Here is a 9,808-nt window from a genome sequence, read left to right on the forward strand (position 1 = left end):
ATGGGGGAGCAAACAACCCAGGAATGAGAGTTTCTGAGCAGACAGGCATGGAGAGGGCACAGGGAAAAGGAGATAGAGAGACTGACAGGGTCCGTGGGATAAGAGTTTTGAAAGAGATTTCCAGCTCCCTCATCTGCCCAGACAGATGTATTACTGCACTGTGGGGAGAATCACTTTCCTGTGGACGAGACAAGGATCAGACAGAGGAAAACCCAGTTCCTGACTCCATGTCCCTCCTGCTGGGGTGTGGCTGTCATGGGGTCAGTGTCAGAGGGAATCCTCGAAAGGGACTCCTTTGGTTCTGCTTTTTTCTGGGATTGCGTTCAGAGACTTTGTTTTGGGATGCGGGAGGGAGAAAGGAGGTTAAAAGTGTGTCTGTGGGCCTAGCCTGGCAGGAGGGCCCAGGTCTCTGCTGTAATCCAGAGATTGAGCATTTTCTCAGAACGGCAGAATCTCGGATCTCGCTCTGCAGGGAAAGAGCCCGGGGGAAGCGTGATGTGAAATGAACTAATGCCCGTTCCTAAACTTCTGCAACAGCCCTTCTTGCCCGGCCAGGTTGCAGAAAGACGCTCATGTTTCTTTCCGGTTCATCCCGTCCTCCCATGGGACAAGGCAGCGACATGGCTGCAGAGGAGCCAGCTCAGGTAGGGATTATTGTGGGGGGTTCTGATCTGTTCCTGCAGGAGGGAGAGGGACAGGAAATACACGGGAGAGGGGAAGGTTTGCACCACCGTCTGGTTTGGAGGTTGGAGTGGGGCAGGAAATGCACAGGGTGGAGAAAGGGAGGAGGCCAGGGGGTGGCAGACCTGCTGGGAGTTGTTTAATAAGTGGCCTAGATTCTAGGAAGAGACCCATGAGGTTCGGAGGTGGAAATGCTCCAATCTGGTGAACAGAAAATAACCTACCTAGATGGGGCTGGGAAAAAGGACCAGACTCGTAGTGCTGGAGCCTGACCCAACTAACCAGCGGGTGCCTTGAAATACGAAGGGGGAAGCCACCAGTCAGGCTTAGGGGAGATTCCCCTGCTTCATATCCAGCTCTAGAAGTGGCTAAGTCATTATGCAAGGTAACCTATTTCCCCTTGTTTTTTCCTGCCCCCCCATCCCCCCGACGTTCTTGTTAAACCCTGGATTTGTGCTGGAAATGGGCCACCTTGATTATCATACACATTGTAAGGAGAGTGATCACTTTAGATAAGCTATTACCAGCAGGAGAGTGGGGTGGGAGGAGGTATTTTTTTCATGATTTGTGTGTATATAAAAAGCTCTTCTACACTTTCCACAGTTTGCATCGGATGAAGTGAGCTGTAGCTCACGAAAGCTTATGCTCAAATAAATTGGATAGTCTCTAAGGTGCCACAAGTCCTCCTTTTCTTTTCACAAGGAGGAGGGTGTTGGGCTTCCTACAAGAGATCTCTCCCTAGACCCTGCTCGGGGCAGCATCTCCGGTATCAGTCTGTGGCTAGTAGGTGTGTGATGGATCTGCTGGGAGAGAGGAGGGGTGTCTCTTCGCCCCCTCACCCTGGTATTTCCTGGGTGCTCTGAGTGGGGTGGGGGTGGGACTCTGTTGGCTGCGGTCCACCCAGAGTTTCCGTTTGATTGTCTCCTCTCCCCCACGAATAGTGGGGCTGTGAGTGGGGCAGCAGGTCCTGAGTGTGGGGCTCTGGCTCTTTCAGGGGCCGGTGACCTTCGAGGAGGTAGCTGTGTATTTCACCAGGGAAGAGTGGGCTCTGCTGGACCCCACTCAAAGAGCCCTCTACAGAGACGTCATGCAGGAGACCTATGAGAATGTGACCTCGCTGGGTAAGGGTTCCTGTCCCCTCCGTTCTTGGAAGGGGAACGGAAGTGATGAGGTTCACGCCACCCCCACAATGCCACCTCTGCTCTGTCCTGTTCCAGCATCACCCCAGCATGCCAGTGACACACACACGACCAGCGACCCTCCCCTGCTGCTGAACGCTGTGGGAAGAGAGCACAGGAGCAGAATCGCACAGTGTCAAATATCTCCTGTTTGCACAAGTAAAACGGGGGGTTAGGTCCAGCATAACGAACAGAAGCTTCCTACCCCTGGCCTTCTCTCAAACCCTGAGCCTTTCCACCCAGACCAGAATGTGCTTGGCGTGTAAGAAGCAGGCTGCTGGGGTCAGATGGGCTGGTCCAGGGTTACTGATCACACAGACCTTGAATGCTGGCTGGGGGAATCCAGACAAGGGAGCTCCAGCAGCAGAACATTGAAACTCAGCCAGGATTACAGATGACACAACTCCTCACTGCTCCGGATTGCCCCGTGCATGGGACAATGGCCTCGGTTGCTGGTGAAAATCCTTGAGACCTGGAGAGTTGCTCCCCCATCCGCATCTGCACTAGCCACAATCTACCTTCTCTGCAGACTTGGTTTTTTGAGTCCCTCATTCCTGAAGTCACATGACCCCGATTCTTATTTTTCACATTCTGCTTTTCTAGACTATTTAGAGTCTGTTGCTTCTGAATGATAGTTTCTAATTTCCCAGTGTTCTCCACACCCAGGGATTTTCCTACTCCCTCCCATTGCACTGGACTCACTAGGTTCCCTGGTATTTCAGAATGGCCACACTGGGACAGACCAAAGGTCCATCTAGCCCAGTGTCCTGTCTTCCAACAGTGACCAGCGCCGGGTGTCCCAGAGGGAATGAACAGAACAGGGAATCATGAAGTGATTCATCTCCTGTCACCCATTCACAGCTTATGACAAACAGAAGTTAGGGACACCATCCCTGCCCATCCTGGCTAATAACCATTCACGGACCTGTCCTCAATAGATTTCTCATGGTGTTTTTTGGTTTTTTTTTTGTAACCCTATTATAATCTTGTCCTTCACAACGTCCTCTGGCAAGGAGTTCCCCAGGTTGACTGTGCATTGTGTGAAGAAATACTTCCTTTTGTTTCTTATAAACCTGCTGCCTATTAATTTGATTGGGTGATTCCTAGTCCTTGTGTTCTGAGAAGGAGTAAATGACACGTCCTTATTTACTTTCTCCACGGCAGTTTTGATTTTATAGACCTCTCTCATATCCCCCCTTTGTCTCTTTTCCAAGCTGAATAGTCCCGGTCTTTTTAATCTTTCCCCGTACAGAAGAGTTTCATACCTGTAATCATTTGGGTTGCCCTTTTCTGAACCTTTTCCAATTCCAATATATCTTTTTTTGAGATGGGGCAACCACATCTGCAGGCAGTATTCGAGATGTGGGTGTACCATGGGTTTATATAGAGGCGATAGGATATTTTCTGTCTTCTTATCTATCCATTTCAGAATGATTCCCAACATTCTCTTTGCTTTTTGCCTGCCGTGGCACACTGTGTTGATGTTTTCAGAAAACTGTGCCCAGTGACTCCAAGATCCCTCTGTTGAGTGGAAACAGCTCATTTAGAGCCCATCATTTTATATGTGTAGTTGGGATTTTGTTTTTCAATGGGCTGCAATATGGTGCTATCCTGACACCTAGTCCTGCTGAGATCCTGCATTCAGTGATATCCCTGCCCTTCCTGTTCCCGTTCTCATAAAAGAAGAAGAGCATCCAAATGCGTGTTTACCTTCATTCCCTCAGCGGTCCTCATGGGAATCCCTGATCGGTTCCAAAGTGCATTAAAACCTTTCTTAAAGGGTTACCTCTTGGTGGTTATCAGGTCCTGTGAGTTTGTAGCCCAGAAAGACCCCCCTCAGTCAGCTCAAACTCAGCTGTTTATCCCCCAAAAGTCTGTCGTCTTCAGTCTTCTGAATGAGGGGAAATCCGTCACTACCCCTTTCTGCGTTGGGTAAAGCTTCAAAAGGTGGAGCTCTGCATAACCAGCCTTGAGATCTGGCATTCATCACCCTGTAGCGATACCAGCTTGCACAGGAAACCCATCCCGCAGCCCTTCCTGGTTTCATGTGGCGCATCTCGGCATCATAGTCTGTGAAGAATTCATGCTTTCAAGGGCTGGCTTAGATTTACAGATAACAGTCATAATTAGGGCAAGAGTTTGCAGGCAATGAAAAGAGAGTAATTGACAAACGTGAGCAATATTTAATCCTTTAAAGCCTGAAAGTGCCTTGGGGGGAGGGGACAGGAGCCGGCTGTGTGGGGGCGGTGGGGCTCAGATACTGGGCATTGAGAGCCTAGAGCCAGCTGTGCGCTGGAGAGACGGGGCATGAACCAGCTGTGTGCAGGGAGATGAGCAGGGGAGAGGTGCTGTGGACACGGCCGCGAGCAGCTGTGAGTGCCGTCCTCTCTGCAGCATGATGAGAGAGCCTGGCGTCCCACTGCCGATCCCAGACTTGTATGAGGAGGGAAGAAATTGGCAGCAAGTCTCAACCGCAGCCAGCCTGTGCCCTGGGGAGGAGACGGGTGTCTCCAGGGAGAAATCTGGGGGATTGTGACCCTGCATGCCCCACCCACCCTCTGATCAGCAATTCCGGATATTAACGGTGATTCCAGAAACAAAGAGTAATTTTGGGAAAAAAATGCAGTCCTAGCGACAATTTCCGGAAAACACTGGCCCTGGTTGTAACATTAAATCCGATAGTCTCAAGATCTAGGCCTGTGTTGATTAGATCTGTCACTCTGCCTTCACGGAGTTCACTCTGCTGGTGGGTTGTACCCCTTCCCCCATTCTGTGTCTGCCTTGTCTATTTAGATTGTAACTTCTTCAGGACACGGGCCATCAACGCTTCTCGGTTTGTACTGTGCCAAGCAAAATGAGGACCCACTGTTAGTTGGCCCTTAGGCAGTAAGGTAATGAATATGATTTATAATAATCATCTCCTGGCACTTTGAGCCAAGGAAGCCGGCCTTGGGACGTTACTACTTAAAAGTGAGCTGGGTTTAAAAGCATGGAATATTCTTTGTGACAAGTATCCCACAAATTCCACTGACCTCCCTTGTTTTCTTTGCCTTGAGCAGGGTTTCCAGTTTCCAGAACTGATGTGATCTCGCAGCTGGAACGAGGGGAGGAGTCGTGCGTCCCAGACCTTCATGGTTCTGAGAAAAAAGTGCTCCCGAGAGCTGCCTTCATAGGTGAGGCATTGGTTAAACCAACCCCAAAACTGTCGGTGAATACAGGAAACATTTGGGATGCCCTACAAAGAGCTTGTGAGCTCTCCAAGTTCAGGATTGTTCCCTGCAGATGTGGAATCGTTAGGCAGAGGTCACTCATGGCTTCCCACCTATCCTGACTGACAACTGGCAGCAGGTCCCTCCCCAATCTCGCTGTCCCCTGAGATTTCTTCTGAGATACGGACCCAGAACTGATCCCTTCCTTTCTCTCCTCTGGGGAAGGTTGAAGGGAAAATCAGCTCCTGATAGGTTTGATCTGTCCTGTACATGTTTTCGTTCTTTCATCCCTTTTTCCATTCTTCTCTCTGAGATTTCCTTTCTCTCTGGCGCAGGCAGAGACTTACGTCTGGATTCTCTCGGTCTCCCGTCAGGTGTTGGGATGGTGAGTGAAAACGAGGAGGAACCCCAGCAGGAAGACGCTGAGCGAGTAGAAGCCCATGGGATGTTGTCAGGAAGGTCCAAAGGGAATGATTCTGGGAGCTGTGCACGCCCAGAAAAAACAAAAGCCTGTGAGAGTCAGCAGAGGCCAGAGGAAAACTTCGGTAGCCAGTCAGACCTTATTACACGTGAGAGAATGAACTTTGAAGGAACACGGTACACATGCCTCGAGTGTGGGAAAAGCTTCAAAGGGAGCTCGGACCTTCTCACACATCAGAGAATCCACACGGGTGAGAAACCTTACGCATGCTGTGTGTGTGGGAAATGCTTCAAGCAGAGCTCGCATCTCATTGCACATAAGAGAATCCACACGGGTGAGAAACCTTATGGATGCCCTGAGTGTGGGAAACACTTCAAGCAGAGCTCAAACCTTATTACACATCGGAAAATCCACACGGGTGAGAAACCTTACGGATGCCCTGAGTGTGGGAAACACTTCAAGCGGAGCTCACAACTTATTACACATCGGAAAATCCACACGGGTGAGAAACCTTACGGATGCCCTGAGTGTGGGAAACACTTCAAGCAGAGCTCACACCTTATTACACATCGGAAAATCCACACGGGTGAGAAACCTTATGGATGCCCTGAGTGTGGGAAGCACTTCATTGACAGTTCATCCCTCCTCTCACATCAGCGAATCCACACAGGGGAGAGGCCCTACACATGCTCTGAGTGTGGGAAAAGATTCAATCACAGCTCTACCCTAATCACACATCAGAGAACGCACACAGGAGAGACCCCCTACATGTGCTCTGAGTGCGGGAAAAGCTTTAATCGGAGCTCTGTACTGACCACACATAGAAGAATCCACACAGGTGAGAAGCCTTATGGATGCTCTGAGTGTGGGAAACGCTTCAATCGGAGCTCATACCTTATCATACATCGGCGAATCCATATGGGTGAGAAACCGTATGGATGCCGTGAGTGTGGCAAACACTTCAATCAAAGCTCAGCCCTTATCACACATCAGCGAATCCACACAGGAGAGAGGCCCTACACGTGCTCTGAGTGCGGGAAACGCTTCAATCGGAGCTCAACCCTTATTAGACATCAGAAAATCCACATGGGAGTGATCTGTAACAAATGCCTTGACTAGGGCTGGCCAAAGGTATTTTTTTCTTTTAAATCACATTTGCTAATTCCCACTTAGTGATCTGTGCCCCATCTTCACCGTGGTTACTCAGCTCCCCCAGATGAGTTGCCTGCTTCTGCTTTTTGCAGCTCACCCTTCTTTGGGGTCAGTCCTGTGATGTTTTCTATCAACTCCTTTCCTTTTGAGTCGAAGGAGCGTGTGTCCCTCCAGCCAGGAATGTTCATCAGCTCCAGGTGGGGGAGAGAGGTTTGTTCCCAACAAGCTACACTGAGGCAAAAACTACCCGTGCCATACATCCACTAGGACTGTACATGGCGTTGGCTGCTCAAGTTAGTGATCTTGGTGTTAAAAGACAATTACAGTTGTCGTGCAGATGCAGCCGAGGTGCAGTGGTTGGCATTAGCTTTCCCCTTGACCTGACCTAAACTCCATCACATGTCCTAGTCTAAACAAAGCCTGAGCATCACAGTTATACTGTTCCCCCATTTAAAAACAATTGTTAGTCATCAAGTTCCCCCACCAGGAACATATTGTTTCATTCCCAGTTGTCACAGTTCATCAGAGCGCTGTTGCTTCAGGTTTTCCTGAAGGCAGATATTTTTACTTCCGTTTTCCTCCCTTAAAATATATTGAAGTATAACAAAGAGCAGGAATAGGGAAGGGAGAGGGAAAAATGTCTTTTCCCCTCTGTAACAACAGAAGAACATAGGGTAAATCAGAGGGATTCTCCATCGCCATCCCAATCCCCCTGTTCTTCAATTGATAAGGTCATTATTTCCCGAAGGGGTTGGGAAGAGGATTCTCTAGTAAATGATTTGGAACTAAGCAAAAGACCCATTCATTTGCCTCCCAAAGCAGTTGTGGCCCATGCCCTGCAGGAGGTTGCTCCTGAAGATCTTCCCTTCCTAATCAGGTGCATGTTGCCTCTTATTTGGGAAATGCAATCCCTTCCTAGGTAGAGATGGGAAAAATGGAAGTGACATTTCTGTTCAGCTCACTCCTGGGAGATGCTGTAAATGTGTAGGAAATGGCATCCATGAGGAATGTGATAGAGCTGCAGAAAGACACCCATTTTGAGTAGATACCTGACATTTGGTGTCTTAGAGGGATTCTAAGCCGCACCTGAATTTAGTCCCTTATTTAAATCTGAGCCACCAGATTAAAGAAACAAAAGGGCATATTTGGGGGAGTTCTACCTCAGTATCGCTACTGGTATGTCGTGTGGTTGGTGAAGAATTCTACGCCAGAGCCGTGTAAAATTGCTACAACTAAGGTCAAAGATTTGACAAGAACTCAGGTAGAAATGAGAGGTACGAGTGGTTGATTTTCACCCCAGAGATGGACGCTATGGTGACCTGTGGCCAAGGTAAACTGTTTTTAGAATTGCTCACACTTCTAAAGGATGCCATGATGAAACTGGGAACAACTGTCTTTTACCATTTGGATCCCAAGTTTCCTGAAGCACAGAGAGAAACAGCTGATTCCTTCAGAGCCATGCCATGCCTATGGGTCCCAAACTGGCTGCCTTGCTGGACAAGATGCACTTCTGTGTTGGTTAAATGATGGTAGCCAATGAGGGAATGTAACAGATTCCAAGTTCAGACTGCAGGATACATGAATGCTGAGTCCAGAGTCTGTGGCTTGGTCTCTTAGTTTTGCTCTTGAGTCTAATGCATGTGTCTCACTTTTCCGCCTCCTGCTACTCTGAAAGATTAGAAAGTGTGAAAGTAGAGCACAGGTGGTTTTTCTCATGATGCAGCCTTCCCACGTAGTGTGAGACCCCTTCCACCCACACTTCTGGGAGAAGACCCAGGGAGAAATGAACCCTCAGAAATGGAAGGCTCCTAGGTTATGGTCGAATGTGACTTCACACAGAGCTCACTGGGTGAAAATGGGAATTAAGAGAAAACTGCCCTAAAGGTTTATAGTTTGTAATCTTTGAAGAAATTGTTACCAGCAACAAGGAAATTGCACATGAAGTTTATTAGTGTAAGGTAAGAGGCTGATTCTGTGATCACTTTCAGTGTTACAGTATAATTCAGGTTTTCTTCTAGCCCCCTCCTCATGATGCAGCCTTCCCACGTAGTGTGAGACCCCTTCCACCCACACAGGTGAGCCAGAGAGTTCCCCAGGGCTCTTGTTCGCAAAGCAAAGATGTCACATTAGGCAGGAGATGTCAAGATCTACAATGGTGATGGGCGAGTGATGGGAGCTTGTCTGGGTGGTTGTTGTTTGGTTGTTTTTTTTCCATGTAATTTTTGTTTTGTTTTTGCAACTAGTTCTTTTTATAGCTGCTGAGCCCCCTTGTCCTTTTGAGCACAGCTCTTTAACCCTCAGGCCTGGCTCTGGAAACCTCAGAACCGGCTTTGCGTTTTTTTTTCATGTTTGCTATCTTTGGAGTTCTCACATCCACACGACATGCGGTTCACAGCAACGGATACTTTGAGAAACCTGCTGGGTGAAGCAGGCCTTTTCCAAACTGACATTGGCCCAAATTCTGCCTCAATTCAGCTGGATTGGGACACGTCTGTGTCAAAGGAGTGGTTCACACCTGATTTGCCCAGAGACCTCAGAGGAGGGGTAGTTAGATATAGGATAAGTAGGAATCGAAAACAATGAAGTTAAATATAAAGGTGAAAGACCCTCACCTTGCAGGTCAGCAAGCCTGTTCTGTTCTTTCCCTCCAATGCATCTGGCACTGGTCGCTCTCAGGTAGCACACTGGGCTTGACGGACCATTGGTCTGACCCAGTCTATGACCTGTCGTGCGTTCTTATGGAAGCCCTCTGCGGCCTTCTCTACACGGGCAAGTTTCTGCACAGGAAAGCAGCTTTCTGCGGTGTAACTCCCGAGGTGCGCACGCAGATTTCGTGATGCATGATAGAAAGGGGCCATGACAGGGACACACTGCCATGCGGGGTCAAAGTGAAGGAGCTGTGACATGCCTACCACAAGGTGCAGGAGGCAAACTGCTGCTCCATATTGGGGGCTAACTAACCCCAGCATCACGGCAAGAATCTACCTAGCAGCTGGAGAAAAAGTATGAATGAGAGACAAAGACACCCCCACGTGGCCTGTCTCTTCCCCAATCTCAACACCTGGAAGATTGTCTGGAAGACTCAGAATTTGAACTGCGGAGATTGGTCCCAGGCTGAGAGGGAATTCAGTCTGTGTATTAAGAACTCAACATTGCCTGGAGCAACC

At 48.9% G+C, this 9,808-nt stretch overlaps 1 protein-coding gene across 2 annotated transcripts; it reads left to right on the plus strand.

Annotated features, from left to right (window-relative positions):
• Positions 1 to 602: 602 nt before the first annotated feature.
• On the plus strand, positions 603 to 6,608 carry LOC140904599 (uncharacterized). 2 transcript variants are annotated; one of them, XM_073327030.1, is made up of 4 exons: positions 603 to 644; positions 1,676 to 1,802; positions 4,919 to 5,032; positions 5,404 to 6,608. In XM_073327030.1, the coding sequence occupies exons 1-4, from the start codon at positions 603 to 605 to the stop codon at positions 6,606 to 6,608; spliced, it is 1,488 nt and encodes a 495-aa protein (XP_073183131.1). The 2 variants fall into 2 exon arrangements, with proteins under 2 accessions (XP_073183131.1, XP_073183132.1); XM_073327031.1 differs by having other exon boundaries at positions 5,443 to 6,608.
• Positions 6,609 to 9,808: the final 3,200 nt, after the last annotated feature.

The sequence above is a fragment of the Lepidochelys kempii genome, unplaced genomic scaffold (assembly GCF_965140265.1).
Source record: "Lepidochelys kempii isolate rLepKem1 unplaced genomic scaffold, rLepKem1.hap2 scaffold_37, whole genome shotgun sequence".
In the NCBI taxonomy this organism is placed as follows: Eukaryota; Metazoa; Chordata; order Testudines; family Cheloniidae; genus Lepidochelys; species Lepidochelys kempii.